Source organism: Osmerus mordax, chromosome 17 (genome assembly GCF_038355195.1).
Source record: "Osmerus mordax isolate fOsmMor3 chromosome 17, fOsmMor3.pri, whole genome shotgun sequence".
Lineage (NCBI taxonomy): Eukaryota > Metazoa > Chordata > Actinopteri > Osmeriformes > Osmeridae > Osmerus > Osmerus mordax.
The window spans coordinates 8,817,619-8,843,265 of record NC_090066.1 but is presented as its reverse complement, the minus strand read 5'-3'; the positions used below and the strand labels follow the sequence as shown (position 1 = coordinate 8,843,265).

At 48.8% G+C, this 25,647-nt stretch overlaps 2 protein-coding genes across 2 annotated transcripts; one reads left to right on the top strand and one right to left on the bottom strand.

The window, feature by feature from the left end:
- Positions 1-65: 65 nt before the first annotated feature.
- Positions 66-25,100, top strand: kiaa0930. The gene is made up of 10 exons (XM_067254336.1): positions 66-460; positions 10,706-10,854; positions 18,582-18,686; positions 18,949-19,026; positions 19,196-19,297; positions 19,657-19,797; positions 20,003-20,191; positions 21,942-22,101; positions 22,314-22,469; positions 22,970-25,100. The coding sequence occupies exons 1-10, from the start codon at positions 316-318 to the stop codon at positions 23,008-23,010; spliced, it is 1,266 nt and encodes a 421-aa protein (XP_067110437.1). The 5' UTR covers positions 66-315; the 3' UTR covers positions 23,011-25,100.
- LOC136960043 (microfibril-associated glycoprotein 4-like) lies at positions 11,021-12,966 on the bottom strand. The gene is made up of 5 exons (XM_067254358.1): positions 12,880-12,966; positions 12,531-12,716; positions 11,988-12,084; positions 11,651-11,833; positions 11,021-11,522 (listed from the first exon to the last, which is right to left on the bottom strand). The coding sequence occupies exons 1-5, from the start codon at positions 12,883-12,885 to the stop codon at positions 11,206-11,208; spliced, it is 789 nt and encodes a 262-aa protein (XP_067110459.1). The 5' UTR covers positions 12,886-12,966; the 3' UTR covers positions 11,021-11,205.
- Positions 25,101-25,647: the final 547 nt, after the last annotated feature.

The window sequence follows — 25,647 nt, the reverse complement described above, 5'->3', positions numbered from 1 at the left end:
TGTTGATCTGCATTACAGGAAGTGTGAGGGGTGTTCCCGTTGCAATTCCAGCTGATCCTCTTGTAGCAGACGGAGCCTCCCTTTCGTGTCACACAGTGGCTTTAGAATTTGTCACCTCGTTTCTCCTCGGTGACAAAGGGAGAAGTAGCGAGAACTGCAGTTTTTTTCTTTTCTTTTTTATTATTGTGTGGGACTAATAGCCTACTAGCTAACCGTTCGCTTCTGGGGAGATCCTCGGTTCTTTCCTCCACTCGTTGTCTTTCTCCCAGCCGGGTGAATTTGCCGTCGCAGGACTGTCATGAGCCCAGTTTGCGGATGGCATCCTTTCAGAGTTTTTGTAAGACTGCCGGGTCAGCGGAGGAAGAGAACGGGGAACTGGACGAGTCTCTGCAACAAATGTTGAAGGCTATCGCCGACGAGCGTAACCGCCTGAATATAAGACAAGAAATTAGTGGTCTTGGTAAGTACCTAGAGTCTTACTCACAGGCAGGCCTATCATAAGATGTTTTTGTGAAATAGTATTAATAGTAATGAAACAGGAAATGACCATGGTTTACCTTAATTAGACATCTACTACTGTATCTTGTCGATTTGAAACAAGTTGTCAGTAATTGGACTAAATAAGGCCAATGACAATACTGTAGGTTGCCTATAGGTAGGCATGCGCAACTGACCTATTCACATCTTCCGACCCTAATTGATTTGATTCCATCTATCCTGCACATCTCCAGTCACTAATACAGCTATCGAGTCCTCTCAGTGCTCACGCTCATTAAAGTCACGTAAAGAGTTCAAGAAGCATTAAAAAAGAATGAGGCCTTCTTCATCATCAAGGAAAAGAGGAGTTTCATTGAACATAATTTTAACTAGCTCACAACGAGCAGTGGTCATTGATTTGAGATTAATGGTAGGCGCAGCCGAATGCAGAATGGAGTTACACCACTGGATAATTGTACACTCATTTTAGTCCTAGAACATCCCTCAACAATTGGTCCAAATAGGGAACCATTTGTATTGTAATCACATCCCGTTTTGACCAGGTGTGCTCAGTGCTCGTTTGCTTTTAAGGTAAATTATCATATCAATAAGGTCATTTTATTATGTAACTTGGCTTGCAGAAATCATCCATAAACATGAATACAATTGTGAATAAAAATCAACCCACTTACATCTGTTATGGCAGTGGTGTTGTATAGTGATGCATTGTTAGCAACACTTTGTGCTTAGGAAAACACTTAAGCCATCATTTCCATTTTTGTTTGATAGATATAAGGGCGCCCGAATAATTATATATTATCTTGTTTGGCCAATGTGCACAATTGACATTTTGAGCTCTAAATCTTTGAATAAAAGCCTAATAAGCTTTCAAAAAGCTTGAATTTACCAAGTTTGTTTTGTTTGTCTGCAAGGGGAACATATTGCTCTAGTAGGGAAATCAATACTGCACTGTTTTGAAAAAATGACATCATCTTCATGGGACTGATGCATGACCTCAGTGTTAGTTCTGTCTCTGAACCGGCATTTGTCTAACAGTGTTTGTCGTTTCTTAGAGGTTCAGACAGTGTGTGCTACTTTCTGCAAACAGACAGATTAACGGTGCTCTTCACCCAAAATTTTTTTTAATGTCCAAACCTTTTATTATATTGACCTGCCTTTCGAAAGGTCATCAAAGGTTATTCCAAAGGTTAGGTTACATCATGCAGTTACAGGCACGGGTCAGGAACTTGGTTGCTGTGCTGTTAGTGTGGCTGAAGTGTTGTTTAAAAAAAATATATATATATATATTTTTTTTTCTTCTCCCCCTGCTCTGCTGTGAGTCAGTGGCAGGATGGATCCTGGTACGACTGCACTGTCTCCACCAGGCCAACCTGCAGCTCCTCTCTAGCTCTGTGTTCTCTCTCGGCCTTCCTTCCTTCCTCTCGGTTTCTTTCCTCCTCTGTCCTTCAGTGGCCCTCTGCAAGGCACCGTGGAGTCTCACAGCGCAGTGTGTCGAGTCAATTCCTCAGACCGTGCATATCAATTACCCTCCACAGTGACTCAGGGAAAGATCTGGGCCGGTTAGGTACACTCACCACGGCATATGGAGCCCACAGCAGCAATGCTATAGACTAGAGTGCGAGTCATGTCACGCTCAGCCAATGAAAATGAGGCTATGCTTTGGCCAGATTTTATTTATTTTAGTAACACTGTTTTTTTTTTTTTTTGCATTCTGTTTTCACAGGCCACTTGGTTAGGCAATTATACGTGGTATAGTACCATGACTCTATAGAAATCTCCACCTGTTTACTTTGCCCTTTGTGTTCAGGAATGATTGTATTGGGAGTGTGTGTGCGAAAGTATTCGGTGCTTTGGTGGAAACAGATGGGGGGGCCTCCCACTGTGGTGTCCTTCTGTCTTTAGAGATATACCCCCCACTGAGCCAGGGCCAAGAGCACACACACACATACACACACACACACACACACAACTGAATTATGTTATGTTTGGTAATCCAGCCTCGCTAAAGGCATGAATAGGCTCATGTCCAGACTGGGTAAAGCTCCATTGACAATCCTGTTTGGAGCTGTTAACATCACTAAGTCTCGTGAGTGTGTGTCAGTCAGTCTTCAAGACACTGTGACCATGTGCTATTGTATGGCTGGGAGGGATGAACCCATGTGACTATCACCAGTGTCACAGTATGTGTGAGGGGGGGGGTCTGTTGTTTTATGAGGCGCTGTCACTGTGTGACATTATGTTAGTGCAGAGAAATGATGACTGCTAGGATCCCGCAGTGTCTCTGTGATTCACCTGCTGTCTGAGGCTGGGGCCGGGGCCGGGGCCGGGGCCGGGGCTGGTACCGGTACCCCAATAGTGCCAGCGATGCTGCACCTGCTATCCCCCAACCCAGCCAGCCAGCCAGCCAGCTGTACATTGTGTCCCATAGTGGGCGGATGATAGTCAATAATGATGATCACGATATCTAGCAGCACTGCTGCATGTCTGCAGCTGTGGGAAGAGGATCAATCTCTGAAGGCTCACGATCTGTCATATCCATAAGAACCATTGTGTAAATATTCTTTCTTTCCCTGTCCATTCAGATGCATGTACCAACTCTCCAGAGTCCTGTCTGTAAACCAGTCACATGGACTGGTCTGAAAAATGGAAAAACAATCACACGGTCCATTAAAATGAGACAAACGTATATCAGGAATAGATGTTAGGGCGGTTCACCTCCTTTTAGCAGAGCTGGAACAGCGTGCAGGGCCCAGACCAGAGCCGGGTGATGTATATTAAAAGCCAGTAGTGCAGCTATTCTTAGTCCAGCACTTCTATCAATGTCTCTGGGGCATGCTGCACAGTTCTACTTCCTGGTGCCGCTATCCTACCACCTCCTCTTGTCTGAGAGGTGTTAACGCTACAAGAACTGCATCATTTTCAAACCGCATCTGGAACATTTTAAACGGCTCCATCAACACTGGAGGCTGTACCATCACTAGTTAGGCAACTTCTCCGTGTAGATGAAACAAAGTTGGCGGGGGGGAAGCTGACGTGGAGCATCCCCGTGGCACTCTTGATTTGTCAGTCATAGTTTTTCTTTGTGGTCCCTAACACGCACACACAGACACACGCACACACAGACACACGCACACACAGACACACGCAAACACAGACACACGCAAACACACGCACACACACAGACACACGCACACACAGACACACGCACACACAGACACACGCAAACACAGACACACGCAAACGCACAGACACACACACACAGACAACATTAACCGCTCAAGTTTCAGCATTCAGCCCATACATGCTTTGGGCAGACAAAGCACCAGTCTCCGAAGATCAATGACTCAAATCAATACCATGTGATGCCGCACACAAACCCAAGCAAGCATGCTTAGGAGTCCAAAATAGTCCTGAATAGTTGTGCATGAAGAAGACCACGATGTAGTTAAGCACTTATATAGGTTAGCAGGAGTGTAATATTCAGTATTCAGGGTTTGCAGGAGTAGAAATCCCTGTGAAGTGTGCTACATGACACGAGATTCAATGGAAGCAGTAAAGCTACCCGAGCTGTCAGTCAGAAGCCCAGCCTATTAGTAGTATGATATCACCCTGTCAAGCCCGATATCAGCCTCTGTGTTTCCCCAGAGTGCACACTCCTACAGTTTTGACATACGGTTTCTCTCCATTCTCAGTGTGGAAAGTGAATCCAGAATATCAAATTTTTTTTCTTTCTAGAAATGGGCCGGGAGAAAGCTTACAGCTAAACGTTTGTTGTACTGCATGTTCGTTTGTTGTCCCGTTTTGTAGACCTTCTTCCGGCGCTGTGCAGCTCAAATCCTGAAGGAAAGTGAGTGAAAATGAATGCGGGTACATAGATAAGTCAACGCCGCATAGAATGGATGTGAATCGTGAGGGGTTTGAAGGAAGAGATCTGGGAGAGCTCTGCCGTTGGAGACGGCGTCCTCCTCTGACAAGCTGTGGTCTGTTGCCTCCCAGAGACCCAGTCTGTACAGCCTGTTCAACAAGAACACTCATTGGTGATGTGTCTGCACTCATACACACATTACCCACAACCCCCCCCCCCACACACACACACAGTATTCTCTCTTCTCTCTTCGTCTAGTCTAACTTCCCTGTGCCAGTTCCTTGTTTTCGTACGGCGCACTCCAGAATGTGATTTGCACACAATCTTTTATATCTCTCGACTACAAGCTGTCGGCAAACAATAATTCGTTTTTCTTTTCCCTGCACGTTCACTGATATTCTTTTTATACAAAGTGCACGGACAGGGCCGTGTGTGTTGGCTGGAAAATCCCAAATGGCCCGTGCCATTCTTGTGTCGAGTGTTTGCGAAGGCGGACGGTGGCGCCGAGCGATAGGGCCTTTGTCGTCCAGCGGCCATGCTCCCAGGCTCTGTGCTCCGAGCCCAATCCCCCCCCCCCCCCCCCGCCATGCAGCTCCAGCCCCGTGTAAATATTTCATTTCCCACAGCCGCACGCTTCCCAGAGCTGAACGTCTTCTTTAATTCATGGCTTCTTTTTTTTTTTTTCAAACGTTTTGTTCAGCCCCCCCCCCCCCCCCCCCCACACACACACACACTCGCGTCAGAGATTCTCTCACTACCCGTTCCCAGGATCAACTCTCGGCCCCCTCGTCAGTGCCTTAATAGACTCAAATACGTTGAGGGTGGGGGGAAAGTACATGAGTGCATGTATGGTGATTTAACAGCGCAGGCTTTCTTCCGCTAAGTGAAATGGATGTTTAGGCTTGCACTGGGTGTAATGTTGGATCTATTTGCGTTGCTCCCACATGCACTCCGGCGGATTCCCTGACCTCTCCGCTCCTCCCTGTTTGCTGAGTGAGCTGGGTAGGAGGGGTCTGGAGCAGCCGGCACACCTGGGAGACAGATCTCTGGCCTCGCCTCCTGAACGCCGCAGCCACCGTCAGCATCCTCCTTCTGCCTGTCAGCCAGCTCCCCCCACCGGGAGCAGAGAGGGAGGGAAGGAAGGAAGGAAGGAAGGAAGGAAGGAAGGAGAGGGGCAGGAGGATAAAGAGGGGGAGGTGGGGGACACGGAGGGTGGATGTAGGGGACAAAGGGAAAGGGAGTGAGGTGCGTGTGGAGAAAAGGGGGTGGAGGAGGAGGAGGAGGAGAAGGAAAAGGAAGAAAGGAGGGAGGGAGGAGGAGAAGGAAAAGGAAGAAAGGAGGGAGGAGGAGGAGAAGAATCGTGGTGGCAAGGACACAACAAGGACATGCCCCGTCAGTCCTTCACTGAGTTTCATGCCAGCAGCGACGAGGCCACTTAGGGGCACTCTTCCCCTGCTGGAAGGACGAGCTGGTATTGATCCTGGAAGCAAGTCAGGAAGAACCTCCAGAGCTCAGAGTGTGCGAATGAGACGCACCCTGACGATTGACGTTTTGATGTTGATTTGGCCTCTTGTTCATCAAGGTACATTCAGTTCCTCGCAGAGATCTGCCGTCCTTTCAGGACAGCTGCAAGACGGGACTGTGTCGCAACACTTTTACTTTTGACTGATCAATGACTTTAGACTTTCAGTCTCGTGCTCAGACTATCTTTTCCACGTTCTTACTTTCTAAGCGTGTCACACGCGTTCCGTTGCAGCGCGCGCACACACGCACACACTCAAGACACTAGAGACAGAGAGAGGCAACCCTAACTTTCCACACACAGCTCAACCGTTCGATTACAGCACGCACACACCTTCTCACAAGGTCCTTTGCCCTGTCCCCAAAAAGCATTGTGTGTGTGTGTCGCCACCCTCTGTAATAATGCAATGGAGCTGGTCCCAAGCGCAGTCCTAGAATTTCCGGAAACGTTTCTGCTTGGCCGCTGTTAACCTTGACGGAAGCGAGCACACACAACACCGCACTTCCACGGCTGGCCTGGCATTCTGCCCCCGCTGCCCGGCTGCCCGTCCCTCCCCTGTGCGTGAGCAGGCACCGGGATGCCACGCCCGTCCTTCCCCTCTCTGCGTGAGCAGGCACCGGGATGCCACGCCCGTCCTTCCCCTCTCTGCGTGAGCAGGCACCGGGATGCCACGCCCGTCCTTCCCCTCTCTGCGTGAGCACTGAGCAGGCACCGGGATGCCAATGAGGCTGAGGTTGTGGCAGCGGTGAGCAGCAAGCCAAGCCGTGGGTTTCAGCCTGTCATGAATGGCTGGCGTGTTGTCGGGGCCTCGTCCTCCACCTTGACTCTTGGCTAACGCCGGGGTCGGGAAAGAGGTCTCTCATCCATCCTCCTCTGCCAGCGTGGGCGTTGGTTCTGGTCCAGGGCTTCCGGAAGGTTGTCTGTCTCTGACCTCCGCCCCGCCCCAGACCTCCTACCTTTTTAAAACCACAGAGCTGGGCAAGAGTAATATGTCTATCAGAGAGGCTTCTCTCTCATTCTCTCCCTCCCTTCCTCTCTGCATCCCCTCTCTCTGTCTCTCTGTCTCTCCCCCCCCCCCCTCTCTTAAAACAAGGTCACCCACGCCACTGGTGTCTCCTCTGTCTTTGTTCTCTCCTCCCTCGACAACAACGGAACACGGTCTTGTGACTGGCGGTTGTGGCTTTCAGTAGGAGCTGTCTGGAGCGGACAAATTTTCATCAGTGCCCTGTTAAACGTGGCTCTTGGTCATACTAGAGGATTTAACAGGTTCCTTCGAAATTATACCGCTAGCTCCTCTGTCACAGCTATGGTCATAAAACCTAATGGGGTCGAAAGTGGATTCAGGACAGCTAGAGGTTAGATTTATGTCTGTTGGTCCTGTATACTGGACTGCAGTGTGCTTTGACAGAGCCTGAATCGTGAGGCCCTGGTACAATGATAGAATTAGGAAAACGGTGAGCCACTTCTCTCTTCCATTGTTGTAGAAGCTGCACTGTTTGTAAGGTTATACGGTCATGCTGTGTGTGTTCTTTAGCCTCCTCTCTCCAGAGAGAACTCAGGCCAGGCTGGGTCCATCAGATTACCTCCTGGCAGCTTTTACAGGAAAGGACATGTTGACAAGACTGAGACACTTCCTGGAAGCGCCGGGGGTGGCTTGATATACTGTTGAAGTGTGTGTGTGTGTGTGTGTGTGTGTGTGTGTATGTGTTTACCCCCCTCACATGAACCTGCCTATGAAGTAAAAAAAAACTGCCACCCTGTTTTTGCCAGCAAAGTTACAATGGGCCAAAGAAGGGAATGCATTTTCTCTGTTGCCTGTCACATTTTGCTGTTAGGGTGTTCTGCTCTTGTTGCATTCTGTACATAAGTGTGATGTGTTTAGCAGCTTTGTCAGACTGTCACGTGTGTGTGTGTGTGTGTTTACATTGACCTTCATTTATTGATCTATTGCCGGAGTAGACTTTGGGGTAAGCAGGACTCATGATGCAGATGTCAACTCAGTCAAGGACTCCTGCCTACCGCTTTTACAATACATCTGCTTTCAATAATTGAGCACGTTCGGACTTGGCACACTACTGTTAACTGTTAAGAGGCATTCTTTGGAGATTTACCCGCGGCTTTGAATGATCTCCCTCCGAAGCAGGGTCTGTCAGCTTGAGTCACACTCCACTTTCAAACCACTGGAGCGTCAGACCTCACCCGTCACACTGCTGCCTGGTAGCTAAGCGTCTGTGGTATTCTGGTAGCTAAGTGTCTGTGGTATTCTGGTAGCTAAGCGTCTGTGGTATCCTGGTAGCTAAGCGTCTGTGGTATCCTGGTAGCTAAGCGTCTGTGGTATCCTGGTAGCTAAGTGTCTGTGGTATTCTGGTAGCTAAGCGTCTGTGGTATCCTGGTAGCTAAGCGTCTGTGGTATCCTGGTAGCTAAGTGTCTGTGGTATCCTGATAGCTAAGCGTCTGTGGTATCCTGGTAGCTAAGCGTCTGTGGTATCCTGGTAGCTAAGTGTCTGTGGTATCCTGGTAGCTAAGCATCTGTGGTATCCTGGTAGCTAAGCGTCTGTGGTATCCTGGTAGCTAAGCGTCTGTGGTATCCTGGTAGCTAAGCGTCTGTGGTATCCTGGTAGCTAAGTGTCTGTGGTATCCTGGTAGCTAAGCGTCTGTGGTATCCTGGTAGCTAAGCGTCTGTGGTATCCTGGTAGCTAAGCGTCTGTGGTATCCTGGTAGCTAAGCGTCTGTGGTATCCTGGTAGTTAAGTGAGTCAGGTGGCTGAGCGGTGAGGGAATCGGGCTAGTAATCCGAAGGTTGCCAGTTCGATTCCCGCTCATGCCAACTGACATTGTGTCCTTGGGCAAGGCACTTCACCCCACTTGCCTCGGGGGGGAATGTCCCTGTACTTACTGTAAGTCGCTCTGGATAAGAGCGTCTGCTAAATGACTAAAATGTAAATGTAAAAATGTGTCTGTGGTATCCTGATAGCTAAGTGTCTGTGGTATTCGCTTGGCATGTCTCCATACACACCGGGCTAAATTGGCCAAGTGGTTTCTGCACCTTTTGTATATTGCCAAAAACAAATCCTGTTGTGTGAGGCCACAGACAGGAACACATCATCTGTACCTGTACCTGGTATCAGACAGTTCTTCTGTTGAAAATGTTGACTTTTGGGGGAGGGGGGGGTTAAAAGGTTTTTCGGGGGGGAGGAGGGCGACATCATCGTCCCTGGGCTGGCCGTGGTGCATCAGCCTCCCCGAGGTCATGTGACAGGCCAGCGCGTCAGTCAAAGGGGTGGGCACGGAGGAGGCCCCCAGACGGCGCTCTGGTTGAGCGGAGAGGACGAGCTCGGGCTCACCCAAAGGTCAGTGCTGAGCTGTCGAACGCCGGGCGCTGCATGGAGCTGCACGCCGACTCAAATGTCACTGTCTAACAGGGACCTCTGTTACATGGTTACTCTTTTAGAATGGGGAAAGGAGGAGGAGGAGGAGGAGGAGGAGGAGGAAGATGGAGAATCTCACTTGTACCTTGCCGAGCGCTTTGATAGCCATTCTCATACCACCGGTTGAATCTGTAACCACTGGTTTCCCTGGCAACCCTCACTGTGAAACAGTAGATCAGTTCATCATCTGAAGACGTGATTGCAGATTACTAATCACTCAGGCCCCATAGACACAGTTGACCTTTACTTGTCTGAACAGACCCTGTTATTGTTACATTTTGACCTTTTTAAACAGGTAAACCCTGGTGTCTTCTCGTCTCCTAACTTCAGGCATTGCCGTAAGAGGTGTGTGTGTGTGCTTGCTTGTGCGTGTGTGTACACATTTGATCCAATATCTCTCCCTCTTCAAGTTTTGGATCAGATTGTATGTCCGTATCCCTCTGGTATTACAAAGTGTGTGTGTGTGTGTGTCTGAGTGCTGCGGCCACCTGCAGCACACTAGCTCAGGGTCCCGTCTTCACAGGCCAGACACCTGCCGTTTGCTCGGCAACAGCGTTGCCTGGCAACCGGGTCCAGGATGACATTGCAGAGAGTGAGACGGCCCTGTCACAGCGGGCTCCACCCAGGGACAGGGACAGGGTTCTCTGCGATGGGTTGACTCCTCCCTGTGATTGGTTCATTGTTGACACAGACAAAGCTGAGGCTGAAGATGAAGTCATGTGCCATGCTTTGAAAATGTTTTCCCTCTGATTTGACGGCTGTCTGTGGATCACACTGGGTATATATCCCACTGGGTATATATCCCTTGAGAGACTTGTTGCTCTTGTTGGTTAGTTGTAACGGTTTCAAATTCTTGTACTCGCTGCTTTTTTTTTTTTTACAGGTGCACTCTTGTGGGGAGTTTCATGTTGTTTTATTGTAACTTGTTTAACTGCATGCTCTTATGGGTCTTCCCTTTGGCACTTATTTGGTCTCGTTGTTATGATCAGTGACCTATGCTCTTTTGTAAAGCTCTCTCTTGGAAGTCGCTTTGGATAAAAGCGTCTGCTAAATGCATAAATGTAAATGTAATGTAAACAATAAATCCTGTATTGGATATGTATATAAGAACTATTTTCTCACACAGCGTTCTGCAAATATTTGGAACAAGTTGACTTTTGGGACTACTATAGTAACTATTGAGCTGTATTATCTTTCTCTTAAACGAAGACCGTCTTTCTCAGATCTATACGAACACCCCACAAAGTCCGGTGGTGGAAGCATCTAGAAATGGGCATCTGTGGTACTAGGAACGAGACCTCTACTTTTTGTTCCGGCCCCATGTTAGTTCCCTGTGACTCAGTGGGGCCTTCATCTGAACCTGTGTGTGTGTGTGTGTGTGTGTGGTTCCCAGGCGGTTTTAAGGACGACCGGATCGTGTTCTGGACGTGGATGTTCTCCACCTACTTCATGGAGAGGTGGGCTCCCCGGCAGGACGACATGCTGTTCTACGTCCGCAGGAAGCTCGCCTACGTCAGCGCGGACAACACCGAGGGCAAGAAGGTGAGATGTCGCTCCATCAATCCCTTCTTGGAAGTAAACGGGTGGTTTCTGTTCCATTTGTGTCAATGTCGTGAGAGTGATGGCTTATAACGGTGTGTTTATTATTGAAAATATGAGTTGAGTTCAGCTATGATAAAACAGTTATTTTTATTTTTAAATAACAGAGTTATTTTTCCTAGAATATACGTGTATATTCTAGGAAATGTTACACAAAAACTGTGTTAGGTCTAAAGTATAATTATCAATCACATAGGTGTATCATAAAAAGACAGCACTTTTTGTAAAAAAAAACAAAAAAACATTCAGGTTTAGTCACCAGAACAGATTATGCTCCTTGTCTACTTTAGGTATTCAGTTGAGCTGATTTTCAGTTAAGACGTGAGAGGGAGGCAGCCATGTTTTTTTTTCCACTAACATTTGACGAGTGACGGGTCTCATCTTCATAGAAATGGACTTAAGAGAATACCGATTACTTTTGAAGTGATACCAGTGTAAACTTTTTACATCATTAGCTCCCCACATGTAGACTCCAGTTGGACTGGCATACATACAATTGTTGTACCAAAATGCACCCATATATTTTAAGGCACAATTCATTGAAGAAGCGCCGTCGTTATCTCGATCAAATGTGGAGAACGGTCGTCCGCTGTGGTGGGTCAGTGAGTCCCCTGGTAGGTCAAGAGAGAGGGTAGTAAAACATCATTCATAACTAGATAAAGACTGTCGACATGGTGTACTCAGTGCCTTCCGTGTCTTAAACACCAGAAACGTATCGCCATGTCGTGGGCCCACTCACCTGCCCCTCCGTTTCTGAAGCCGCTGACGTGCAGCCTGTAGAGGTCCACCTCAGCATTGACCGCCCCGGGAGAGATGGAGAAGGAGGAGTAGTTAGCGTAGACCCTCCTCCCCTCAAAGTCCTCCATGTCCACCCTCAGCTCGTAGTCCTTCTTCGTGGTGAGCAGGTGGATGGTCTCCAGACCTGCGGAGGTGGAGAGGTGAGGTTCAAGATATGCCTAATGCGCTGTGCTGCCTCAGTCTACCTTATTTATTGAGCACGTGCTGGTTCACACAGGCGTCTGTCTCTCTGGGTCTGTAAGGTAGTGTGTGTTTTGGGGGGTTTGCTTCCTGCTTACCCAGCCAGTACTCTCCAGCCGCATGTCCGAAGCCGTTCTTGTACTGGTCCCACCCTCTGTAGAAGTTCACTGTGCCGTCCATCCTAGCGAGGAACACCTGGAGCCATGGAGAGACAGACCAAGGAATGAAAGGGGAGAATGAGAGGCAGTAAATGGACTGCATTTATAGAGCGCTTTTCGACTATGGCGGTACTCAAAGCGCTTTACATTTCTCTTTCGCTTTACAGCTCTCTCTCATTTTCATTGTGAATGTATGGAAGAAAATGGACAGACTTGGTAAAGGGGAAATTGGCAATGTTGGAATCAAGTCACACTCGAGTGTGAAATGACTAATGGTATCAATAGTTCTGCCTTGGTGTTCTAAACAAATCAAGGTTAAAGGCAAATAAAAAGCCGATACGTTTTGAAACTATACAGAATGTAGCGCACAACCTGTCTATAGATCGTGTCTGGACTCTGAAAGGTGTCACTAAAGATGTTTCTTAGCATTTAGCCTACTCATTCCCACGGCCGGTGTAAAAGGGATCAAGAGGTTTTACTCACAGTCCACTTCCCTCCCAGGGTGTCCATGTCACAGTAGACGTAGCGGGGAGAGTTGGGTCCTGCGGGGTAGATCCTGTAGACTCCACTGCTGCCTGAGCCAGCGTTGTAGATGTCTGCACAGTCCAGGGGCTGGAACATGAGGGACTGTGCCACCGAAGAGAACACCGCTGCTAGCACGAGAAGGACCTGCAAGAGCACAAAACACAAAGGGTTTCAGTTCACAAATGACATTTGACCTTTCTCCAGAAGGCCTACTTGACTGGAAATGTCAAGCAGAAGTTGTTTTTGAAGGAAACCAGTATTATTTCTTTGTGGTTTATAGTGTGTTTGCATGAATCGATTTTCTTACCTTCATGGTTTTGTTTGCTTGTTTGTTGTGGTTCTTCGGGTCAGACTTGGCTATATGTATGCTACGCTGCAAATCCTGTTTATATAGCTTACAGTTTTGGCAGAGTTTCAGACACGTGACCACACGTTATCTTACTGTATAGGTACAACATGACCAATAACTGGTGATAATATTTCCTGGCAGGTAATAATGGTGGACTTTTTATGGTTGGGACTAAAGTTCTGTGTACTTTGTCCCTGTTTCATTTGAAACCGTATGGTATTTAAGTGCCATCATATGGTATTTTGATTAATGTCATACATTGCCATCATATTCATTGTCAGGATTATAATAAATTATAGTATCTGTCTATCCAGGTATGGGAGATTGCGATGATCATACAGCCTAGTCACTCCAATTGGGTCTTGTCATGACTAGGTGGATACTGGAGGTGGACATTTAGTCATTTACATTTACATTTAGTCATTTAGCAGACGCTCTTATCCAGGTGGAGGGCATTTTCCAACCTGCAGAATGTTCCACAACATGTTATTTTTCTCAGATCCATTTCCTTGTCTGGGCTGATAAACAACAACCTTTGTGTCAAGTTCCAGATAAGCATGGCACATGATCAGTCTCTTTCATCTTTCAAGCTGTCAGACCAGAAGGATCATTTAGGCCTCATGTTAAGTCAGCAGTGGTAACCATTAACCCAGTCATGTCCTATTTTGATACTGTAATCAGTTGCTTTTGATATTTAATTGTGTATTATAATCTGTACTAGCAAAATACATATTTGGCATACCTGATGTTGACTCCGATGTTTTTCAGCTTGGTTTACATCCAGATCATTCTGCTGATTTTTTTGTAAATCAATCTGCTTGCTGTGGTCCAAGTTCCCCAACATGGACTGCCAAACTAGCCGGCGAAAAATGAGCAGTGTAGTGTTGGCGCAGACTTAAGGCCAATAAAAGCCTGGAGGTGTTGATGAAAAGCTAATGACCAGGCCCCATGGCGATGTACGAGCCGGGAACAGGGGCAGAACCAACTGGCCACAGAGCTGGATACACACCCAAGAACCCAGCCAGGAAAGACCATGAGGCTGAAATGAGAAGGGATTCTCTATTGATTTCTTGGTCTGAGGTGATTGGCTGGTGAAAAGGAAGCCCCTGGTTGGTTTGATGTGTAATGAGGTAAAATGCAGCCGCCTTGGCAGAAAATGAGTCCTGTATGAGAGGTATGTGTGATTGATTCTTGCAGTATGTTAGGATTGGATCCACATATGCAAGGCAGTGTTAACCTTTGTGTATGCATTTTAGGTAAACATGTAAACTCACAGGATAAACTCTCTTCAGCAAAACTAAGTTCTGAGGAAACAGTTCTTCTGTGCAGTTGATCTCTATGGAGAGGGTCTTGCGCAAGCTAATCTTGTTTGTCCAGATCTTCGAGTTGACACAGGTGTCTCTAATCTGACCCTGAACAGAAACGACTTGGGCGGTTCAATTTTTTATAGCAACCCGCTATAAATCAGTCGACTTCCCTCCCTGAGGTCTGAACATCAAATCCATATCCACACAATAAAGGAGCAGGAGCAGAGAAGATGGCTCCCAAAACAGCCTACCCTGCTCTGCCCACTTGTCTGCCACAGGCTGCCACAGGCTCAGCGTTGATGTCACAGCCACAGGTTAACCGGCCCTGCCAGTCGCTCTCCAGATGGAGGAGCATGTAAGAAATGAAAGCGAGACTTGGCACTCAACCAAATGACCTGAAGGTAAATTCCACTACATGGAGCTGGATGCTAGATGTTTCCAGTGAGGTCATGTCATTGTAAACTTGGGTCCTGCAGGGTTGGTCCTGTGGACTCCACTGGTGTTTGGAATCGGAGTTATGAACGCCATTACAGCCTTCTTCCGGAAGCAGAGTGGACTACCACAGGGAGGAACACAGCCAACCCAGTCAGAACCCGAACAGTCAAGATGAAACGTCACGGGGATTCAACACACAGTATCTACGTATTTAAGTCAAGTGAATGCATTTTAACGAGAAGAGATCTGAAGAGGTGCTCATCAGATTTCAATGGTTTGTACACTAGTAGTGCTGTCTACCTCTGGGTTAATTGACAACCATTCAGGTTTATGACTATAATCATGTCTGGTATAATTGGCAGTTTCCAGTCCAAGGAAGGTGCACACATGCAGAAGTGTAAAATGGAAGTGTTGGCTCTTGGGTGAGACCATACCTTGAGCTGACGCCCTCATGTGGACGGTTCTCAGGAGAGTTGGTCATGATGCACTTGTTGCATTTTGTCAAAGTTAAGTTTGGCATCCCCCCCCCCCCCCCCCCCCCTAAAATGAATGTGGCCGTGTCACTGAGGTGAGTCCTGCTGGGTCCGTCCTGTAAACATCTTCACAGTCCAGGGTCTGGAACTTGTAAGGGTAGACGTCCACTGGGAGCAACACAGCTGTAAATAATCCGAACCTGGTATGAAATCCATAATCTGATCATTCCAAAGTTACAATCTGCATGCTCGTTGTAGGATTTCAGTTCCCGTCACCTAATTCCCTAAACACCTCGGATCAATGTCAGTGCTCTAGCTTTAGGGTTTTGAATTGACACCATACCTCATTATACTTTGAGAAATAACGTCGGCCTTACTAGACACTGTGCTGCTCAGAAGGAGGCCATAGTTGTGCAAACTACAAGTCTACCTTTGTGAAAAGTGCCAAAGCGACAGGAATGAGAATTTAGACTGGGTCTGAGGGGAAAGCCCATCTACCCTATGGTCTTCCATTGGCCAGACTTGTGGGGGAGGCGTGTCTTTCTTGGCAGCGTGCTGTCTTGTGGGGAAAGGTGTCCCTCAGGTGACGTTGCTGTGTGTACAACCCCGCCGCCTCGTGCTCAACAGGCATTAGGAATGCACCACCAGCAAGGCTGACGTTCGCGACATCTGCCTATCCTTCTCTCTCTCTCTCTCTCTCTCTCTCTCTCTCTCTCTCTCTCTCTCTCTCTCTCTCTCTCTCTCTCTCTCTCTCTCTCTCGCGCCGCACTTTCCCCAGCTCCCCTTCTGTCAAACCCCCTCCCCCTTTCTCCTTGCCTCCCTCGCTCTTCATCACTCTCTCCCTCCAACCATTACTCTTGTCCTCCTCTCCCGCACCCTCTCCCGGCAGGTCGTCCCGTCATGGCTGGTCACATGATGGACCGTGGCGCTGCTGAGGGGTAACAGACCTGGATGTTCGATCTGAGAGTGACTAAGAGGCCGGCCGGCATGAGTCAGCACTGCCACCAAATACCTCACACAATGCCCTTGTGCCTGTCGAATCTGATTTAGACCTGCAGGCCAGTCAGGTAGAATTGAGGGGTTTAGAGACCAACAATGCCAATATCTATTTGTTTCAGTCGCTGGTCAGAGGAATATGTTGTTGTGGGATACTTTGTGTGTGGTACAGGCTATGTCTTTTCTTTAGGTGGTCGAGAATCTTTTGAGGATGGAACACCGGCAGATTCACCCTGAGGGGAGGGAGAGATGAGACGCAGTGCAATAACGCAGTATTGTATGACACTTTGCAACAACTGTGTTGGAAAATGTCGCTCTCAATATCAGCCTCCTCACCGGCCCTGTCATGTCAGCTCCCCGTAGGTGAAGACCAAATGTAATAACGGTCTGTCGCGTCCACGTCCCTGTGACAAGGCTGCCCGTCTCTGGGTTAGTATCTCTGTCACACCATGGAACGCCAAAGGATCAAAGGAGCACAGAAAGACTGTGCTCAACTGGAAGAACTCCCTGAACGAAGACCGTCCAATCACTTCGGTCCATTTTCGTAGACTTTAGTCCAGGTTTTTCCAAGGAAGGGGTTTTAATGGCGTACTGCTAGGCATGTCGGAGACGCTGAAGGGATCTCTTTCTATCTTGTCGCATCTTGTATCTCCCCGGCCGTATAATGGGTTCCTCATCAGCCTTGGGCTGTGGCCACATAGATGTCTGCCTGTCTGTGTCTGTCTGTCTAATTGGCTCCTGTCCACCGTCCCCCCCACCACCACCACCACCACCCCAGGTTCCCGTGGTAACAGAGCGTGGAGCTCAGGTCAGACAATTGCTGTTCTCGTTTTTTTTCTCTGTCTGGTTCCCTCATGGCCTTATTGCACCTGAACTTCCTAACAAACCTCCGCTGACAGAAAGGCCTGGAAGCTACGCTAACGAGCTATTAGCCCGTATTAAAGCTAAACTCAACAGATTGATGGGTTGCTGAGAAGTCAAATCTGTGTGTGTGTGTGGGCTCACACGCCTGTGTTACTGCACGTGTTTTCGATACGTGGCGACAATTGCGCTGTGTGTGTGTGTCAGTCGCTGACCTAGTTGGCCAGTTCCCCTGTAGCTTCGGTCTCATGCTCTGTGTCTGGCTGTCTGGCGTTCCCACGCCCGCGGGGCCTCCAACCTACCACACCCTGGCACGGCTCTGCTCTCACTCTCACCAACACAGCCATGCCCCCTCCTCCCCGCACCCCCTCCTCCCCGCACCCCCCCCCCCCCCCCCCCCCAGCCCTTCCTCTCCACAGAACCTTCCGGTCGTTGGTTCTTGCCGTCACACAGGCCCTGCCTCCGCGTCTCCTCCTGTCAAGCAGAACGTGAAGGGATGCACGTTGTGCTCGCTCCCCATTTTATATGCGGGCAAATGACGAGCGCGATAAGGACGGGTCTCTCTATCACGACCTGTGCTCGGAGGTCCGGGGTGAAGAGATGGGACGTGCAGCGTTCGCTGGAGCCTGTTGGGGGTGCTTGGTGCCTCTGCCGTTGGTCCGCATCAGGCTGTATGCCTCCCGGTGTTTTGGTTGTCATGGGCACAGCCTTTAGTGTACGTTTGTTGCCTCCTAATTCACAGGGAAAGATCTGGGAGATGCGGATTCGCTAATGCACTCTGGAGGCATTCCCCAGTCTCTCCTCAGCACACACACACACACACACATCTACAGTACACACAGTTTTATCACCATAACCATGGCAACTGCATCCCATTGCTCCCGGTGCTCTTTGAGTGATGTGGAGACCTATGTGTCCCTCTCGCCTCCCTCCCCCATCGCCTCCCCCCTCTCCTTTTGATGACCTCAGCAGGTAGAGAGACTGAGCAGTGATGAGATCCAACAGAGAGAGCGCGTTGTCTGCCGGCTACGGTCACCAGCTAGCCCTGCTCCAGCACTGATGTGAAAGAGCCAGAGTCGGGGGAGGGAGGGGGGGGGGTCTCTAGTAGACTCCTCACATGTTGAATGAAAATGACCGCTCGGGAAATGGGACTGTCGTTCCGTTTCTTATAGAAGGGTGGGGGGGGGGGAAACGACTACATGCGTTCTATGAATTGTCCCGTCACCCCTCCACCCCCCCTTCACACACACACACACACACACACACTAAAGACGCCAGGGGAACATTACTACATTACGCCTCATTGGGTGCTGTGAGTGAGCAGTGGCAATACAACCCCTCCTCCCACACACACACACACACACACACACACACTCACACCGTGCTTTGCCCGGGGTCACACACACACGCATACACTCACAGAGGCCTGCTCAATGCCGCATCAGTGCATTCCCTCTCAAACATCTGAACCCATGAGCATCACTCTCTAGGTCTAGGAAGGAGCTCAGCCGTAGCCCAGCGTTGCAGTCGTGTTGTTGAGAACCACCTGGGTTTTAGGTGAAGGGACTATTTTCTTGCCTGGTCGCAGGTGGAGGTGGAGGTGTACAGGAGGGACTCCAAGAAGCTGCCCGGCCTGGGAGACCCCGACATCGACTGGGAGGAGAGCGTCTACCTGAACCTCATCCTGCAAAAGGTCGGCGGATCTCTCCCTCCCATCTCTCTCTCTGGGCCTTCTCTCTCACTCTATCTTCCGCTCGCTCTCTCTCTCACTCACTCACTCACTCACTCACTCACTCAGTGACCTGAGATTGACCTGTCCAGTCGTGCGCGTTGTACCATAACGGCCTGTTCCTCGATCGATTTCAGGACGCCAAAGCTAAATGTGAATGTGCCCCTCCACTGTTCAGCTGTGTGTGTGTCGTATTCCCCCTGACTCGTCCACGTGTCCCTCACAGCTGGACTACGTGGTGACCTGCGCCGTGTGCACGCGCTCCGACGCGGGGGACATCCACATCCACAAGAAGAAGTCTCAGGTAAGAGGAGGAACCGGCCCCCCCCGCCCCCGCCCGACCTCCCAGAGAGACGTTGCCCAGCATGGTGGGTGACTGACGACAGGGCTCACTCTAGGTTAGGTGGGCACTCCCCACTCATCCCACTGGCAAGAACGTAAAGCGATGGTTCCTCTCCCTCTGTCCGTCACAGCAAGTGTTCGCCTCGCCCAGCAAAAACCCCATGGACAGTAAAGGGGAGGAGTCCAAGATGAGCTACCCCAACATCTTCTTCATGATTGACAACTTCGAGGAGGTAAGTCCGCCCACCCACCCTTCCCCGTACCCAATGAGACACCTGAGAAGCTTTGATTGACTCGAGCGTCGTTCACCGGTGGCCCCAGAGAGGCGGGCCCATCGACTCGGATGTAATGAAGTGTGACCTTGTGCCTTCTCACTCCATTTAAAAACTAGCTTCTGGCCTTAACGCCTGTCTCTATCAGGCTGCTGGTGGAACGTCCTTGTTTCAAATGGCATTTCTAGGAAGAGAAATCAATACAGGTCCCCGGCTATCCACAATTAAAAGAAAAAGACCAATGATTAACAGTTTGTTCCTGGTACTGGGTTACTCTGTTTCTTCATTTCTCGTGCGTGCGTGTGTGTGTGTGTGCGCAGGTGTTCAGTGACATGACGGTAGGCGAGGGAGAGATGGTGTGTGTGGAGCTGGTGGCGAGCGACAAAAGCAACACGTTCCAGGGCGTGATCTTCCAGGGCTCCATACGCTACGAGGCCCTCAAGAAGGTGTACGACAACCGCGTAAGCAGCACTTCCTGTTTCCTGAACCCAGTTCCTCTCTCACCTGAGAGCCTGACTTGGCGTTTCCAGTAGCAGCCAACCGAAATCACTGAGGGTCAAATCATTTTGACGGGGGGGGGGGGGGTCTTTTGTTAGGCGTTTTTGCTTCGCTTCGTTTGCATGTTTTTGCGATCGAGCTTCAGGTGTGTGTGTGTGTGTGCTGTAGGTGAGCGTGGCAGCCAAGATGGCCCAGCGGATGTCCTTTGGCTTCTACAAGTACAACAACATGGAGTTTGTGAGGATGAAGGGCCCGCAGGGCAAAGGTCACGCCGAGATGGCCGTCAGCCGGGTCCCGACTGGGGACACGTCCCCCTGCGGCACCGAGGAGGACCAGGACTCCCCCATGCACGAGCGGGTGAGGACACACACACACACACCCCTTCAGTATCCTTAACCCTTGTGTTATCTTCGGGTCATTCTGACCCATCAGTCATTGTGACCCACCGTCTTATTGAGACAAATTTACCTCCTACAAAAACAAAGTGAAGCATTTTCTTTTAACTGTCGGGCTGTCTCAGACCCCCCACATTGCAAAGAAAATTATTTGTATTTGTTTTTGTATTGGGTAAAATTGGGTAAACACAATGGTGGTTCGTTATGAACCTTTGGGTCATGTGACCCGAAGGCAGCACAAGGGTTAAGGACGGAAAGTCTAGGGCTCGTAAACATCAGAGCATCGTGACTGTGGAGTCCTAATCCTACACAGGAGAACAACCAAGTATAAAAATACTGAATGTTGAAATCCCCAAATAAAACATTTATCCACTTGATATAGCCACTCCTTCAAAACGCTTGCTGATTTGAAGACCCTGAGCTCTTAGTCAGAAATCAGAATCAGAATCAGAAAGGGATTTATTCGCCATGAAAGTTTGCACAGACAAGGAATTTGCTTTGGCAGGAAGGTGCATACAATAAACATATACCTAAAATTTAAATATGTGGACTAACTATACTAAGGGTACATAGACTAGCAGTACTAAGTGGAATAAATATAAGTTGCCGTAAATTACAATATAAAAATACAAATATTACAAAAAATACAAAGTTATATCTGTCTGTGGCTGACGGGAGGAAGTTATGAAACACACCGAGTCCAGGAATAGCCCCACAATGGGAGAGAAGCAGATACGTATCTGGATGTTACTCTCTCTGTCTGCGTGCGCTTGTATGGCTGTGCGACGTGTAGATGTGTAAAATCAGGAAACCAGGTCACCATTAAATATTCATGCTAAATTGAAGTATCCATCATTTATTAAGCCTTCCAAATGTGAGTCTGTATGCCGTGTAACCCTTACTAGCCAAGAGCTCTGGCATACAGTACCATTTACTCAAATTGTATATACCCCCCCCCCCCCCTGATCATTATGCAGGGTCAAGTACCCTCTTTTCTGGGTTGAAATTAGCGGGCCGTTCTTCAGACGTGGAGCCTTGCCTGTCAAGAAACGGCTCCGCCATGACAGTGGTTTTATAAACTGTCCATTTCAAGCCGTTAGTCACACCGCTTAGTCACGATGTTGGCTGACACTTCCTGTGTATTGACATAGTGTTTAGGGTCAGCAGTTAAGCTTGTACGGGAGTCAGGTGGCTGAGCGGTGAGGGAATCGGGCTAGTAATCCGAAGGTTGCCAGTTCGATTCCCGGTCATGCCAACTGACGTTGTGTCCTTGGGCAAGGCACTTCACCCTACTTGCCTCGGGGGAATGTCCCTGTACTTACTGTAAGTCGCTCTGGATAAGAGCGTCTGCTAAATGACTAAATGTAAATGTAAATGTAAAATGTACGCTAGTGGAGTAAGCTATGGGGGAAGGGCGTAGGCGCGGTCAGTGGATGTTGGAAGCGATTCTGTTTTAAGTGACACAACACGGTTGTCCTGTTTCCAAAACCCTCTTGCCTCTGAAGCACACCCCTCCACTATACCTCCCTTCATTTGTCTTAAGAACCCATACGACCTGTGTCTGAACCTTCATTACCAGGTAGCAACGTGACGTTAGGGTGACACGCTACCTGTGCTAACAATGTTTGCCGTGTGTCATCACCCGGCATCCGTCAGTTTAACCCTCTTCGGGTGTCGTCGTGGTAACCTGTGCGTCCCCGCCCCCCCGTCAGGTGACCTCGTTCAGCACGCCCCCCACCCCGGAGCGGAACCGGCCCTCCTTCTTCTCCCCGTCACTGCGGCGCAAGGTGCCGCGCAACCGCATCGCCGAGATGAAGAAGTCCCACTCGGCCAACGACAGCGAGGAGTTCTTCAGGGAGGAAGAAGACGAAGGTGAGGGAGGCTCGCTCACGCGCGCCACGCGCGTTCAGAGAGAAGGTTCTAGTTTGAAAAGTTCAGGATCGATTGTTTGTGAACTTGAGGGCTTTCGATAAAAAAAAGAAACCCGTTTGTGTGCGGTTGTAGATGCTAACCCGACCGTCGGCACAGGGAGAGAGGGATGACTCATCTAACGTGTGTGTGTGTGTGACCCTGTGCGTCCGCAGACCTCCACAACACCACCAACCTGCGCTCCCGCTCGCTGTCCGGGACGGGCCGCTCCCTGGTGGGCTCCTGGCTCAAGCTGAACCGCACGGAGGAGTACTTCTTGCTCTTCTCCCACCTCACCTATGTCACCCTGCCCCTGCACCGCATCACCACAGGTCAAGAGAGGAGGGGGGGTATGGGGGGGAGAGGTTAGAGTAGATGCATGATGAACGCCGTGTTTATGAATCACTTGAAACCTCGCTGACCTATTTCTTTCATTTCCCTTTCGGGGATGATTGAGGTTTCTATCCAATCTAGCCTATCGTGATTGGATTGGTCATTGCACTCAAATCCATCATGTTAGGTCAGAGTACCGTCAGCACGGCAGGACAGGAGGCTGTTAGGGAACTCCCAGAAGAGCATGCAAATATAAACGCTTTATCCCTGCCTCTTCTACTTCAGGTGATAGCTGGGCTAACAAGTTTGTGTGAATGATACTTCATTTGTATCGACACAGCTGATTACAGCTGATGTAGGAATCCATTGACGTCCAATGTGGTATCTCTCAAGAGAAGGGCCCAGAGAGTTTATACAGAGCCCAGGCGGTGATGGTGATTCAGGGAGCTTTGACAGAAGAGTTCTGACCACCCTGTATGGTTGCGCGGTGTGTCTGCAGATATCCTGGAGGTGAGACAGAAGCCCATCCTGATGACATAGCAGAGCCCTGCAGCCTCCGAGCATCTCTACCAAGTGCCTACCTGCACCAGGGCCCTGGGACAACACTACCACCTAGTGTCGAGACAGAGAACCCACCAAACCAAACGTCCAGCGGACAGACATGAGGAGAGGACGACAAGGGAAACCTTTCCGAACAATTTTTAAACGAAAAGATATTCAAACCAGCCCATCAAGAAGTGCCTCTCGCCTCACCGAGCATCATTTGGGAACCGCGACGCGCTCTCCGCGGGAATCGGGCTCTGGACTTCAGGCATCGGGGGCGAACTTCCCCCGGGGGGGACGCTTCTGTCCGTCAGGGTCACGTGACCTCGGAGTGGATAGGCATTGGCTGAACTCTGACCAGGAAGGGGAGGGGGATGAAGAATGTCTTTTGGTTTCTTGTAAATATCCAGCTGCTTTGCCGTTCACAGAGAAGCCCGGAGAAAGGTTACCGCTTTTGATGACGACGCTTTTTCTTGTTCCCTTTGCTTTCCTTTCTCTCCGTCGTGGAGGGATCTTGTGCGTAAATGGTTTCGCTCCGAGGCTTTAATGAAACAGCCTTCACTTTGCACTCGCATAAAGACGTGTCACTTTAAGTGTTATTACATTTATTTGTGTTTGTGAAGAGCATAGTCAATACTTGATGTTAATTACTGTGTAACTACAGAGTACGACTTCCAGTAACAATATTGCAGATACAAAGGTGCTATTTGAATCAGTTTAAAAGGCATGGGTTAGTGATGAAGTGAAACCCAGAGGTATGAGGGAGAGGATTATACAAGCGCAACCCCAGTGTTGACTTCTTGAGTTCAACCCTCCTCACTAACAGCATAGGTTTTTACACGTCCATTTCTTTGAGAATGTTGCTACAACTGGTGGTATTATGTGGTTACACAGTTATTATTGTCGAACTCCAATGACATGTTACTAACAAGTAAATGTCTCAGCAAATTAGGCTACTAATCCCACTTTACCTGCTGAAGCGGCCCTCATTCTAAGAAAATCCTAGGGACAGACTTGGAGAAACTCGCTAATGAGGTGATACACGATAAAGGGATCAGGACTCTTAACAAGCAATTGGTCTGTATTGGTAGTCTTCACAGCCATAAGCGGTTGCCCAGGGAAAATCTATGGACAAAAACCATCTTAGCCAACTGCCACGTGAAAGCCCTTCCATCTGTGGCCCAGAAAGCCTTAATATCTGACTGTGTATGTATGTATGTATGTAACATAGGACTGTCTAGTCCCGCATCCGCTGTTTTAAGTATCTTTCCAAATGGGTAAACATTGATTCACTGTTAGTTCTTTCTTCTAGACAAACATGATAGCCCCCAGTTGCTGAGTAACGCTGGTTGCAAGGACATATGAAGGAAAACCCCGTTACACTACAACATAGCTAGTGCACTACCGTCATCGACGTGAAACATTCAACTGACACAGTAGAACACATCCCAAGTTGGCGTAGAAACAACCTGCCTACCTACTATGTTCTGTTTTGCTTTCCTTATTAAGAGATATCATTTGCACCTTTTTGTTGGTTGCTGTGGTTACAGTACTTATGTCGAGAACCGAAAGCGCGAGCTCAAGCCATCCACGATCAAAGTCGGCAGGGTTCTCTCCAGTTTGACATGTTCGGTGTCGAGTTTGCTTGACTCCACATGTCGGTGTAGATCAGAGCTCCTAGACGTGAACCCACGAGGATGTGTGAGGGGAGGAGCCACTGGCTGACCAGTGTTACGCTACAGCTGTACAGTTTCAAGGATGAATGTATCCACTCTGACACATTGAAATAGCAAAGACTGCTTTTTCGAACCCTTTGATATGACAGGCAAAGTGACCAGTTTTGCTAGGGTGTACGACGCTGTTTGCCATCTTTCTGAACGTGTATTAGTTTCTCTCTCCTAGCCTTTAGAGAGAGATGTTTGTTTCCAAGAGGTGTTGTGGTGTCTACACAGTTCCAAATGCTTCAACCTTGCTTTTTGTATTCAAATAGACGAGTAAATGTGCATGTCGGGTCCATACCTCTGTTGTATCATTTTCAATCTGTGTACATTTTCCTGTACGTATTTATTAAAAATACACATGACCAAATCCACAATTTTAAAGTCGTTTTACCTTGATGTAAACTTGGACATAAGCGAGTGTAAAGTGAGGGCCAAAGACTGGCTCAAGGACTCCCTCTGGTGGCCCTTTGAGGTCTTGCAAACAACATGTTTTTCATAAAGACTACTGGTACTTCCAGTGACCAGCCTAGACACATTTGCTATATGGATTTATTCCCCGAATCAAACGACTACAAATGTATTAGGCGCCGATGATCGCATGCCTCATCGTTTCTAAGGCGATACAAAGGACACTTGGAAAAAAAGAACAGTAATCATATATATATATATATATATATATATATATATATATGTGACACTTGCGTTCAGAGACACACAAACTGCCATGTAGGAAACAGCCTTGTGATAAACATACTTCCCTTGCACACCGTCTGTGGGGTTCCTCAGTGCTGTGAGGAGGAGAGTACATATATAAACCATTCTGGGGGGGGGGGGGGAGAGAGCTGGAAGGGGGTTCGTTCACTTCCTCTAGACAACGGGTTCACCTCCACAACTCCCATTAGGGCACACGGTT

Bases quoted from the DNA above. Each gene is read 5' to 3' on its own strand.
- kiaa0930 (XM_067254336.1), top strand. From the start codon at position 316: ATGGCATCCTTTCAGAGTTTTTGTAAGACTGCCGGGTCAGCGGAGGAA. The intron at 19,298-19,656 runs GTAAGTCCGCCC...GTGTGTGCGCAG, and splicing joins TGATTGACAACTTCGAGGAG to GTGTTCAGTGACATGACGGT. The intron at 19,798-20,002 runs GTAAGCAGCACT...TGTGTGCTGTAG, and splicing joins AGAAGGTGTACGACAACCGC to GTGAGCGTGGCAGCCAAGAT.
- LOC136960043 (XM_067254358.1), bottom strand. The intron at 12,085-12,530 runs GTGAGTAAAACC...CCATGGCTCCAG, and splicing joins CCCTGGGAGGGAAGTGGACT to GTGTTCCTCGCTAGGATGGA. The intron at 11,523-11,650 runs GTGAGTGGGCCC...TTGACCTACCAG, and splicing joins CTTCAGAAACGGAGGGGCAG to GGGACTCACTGACCCACCAC.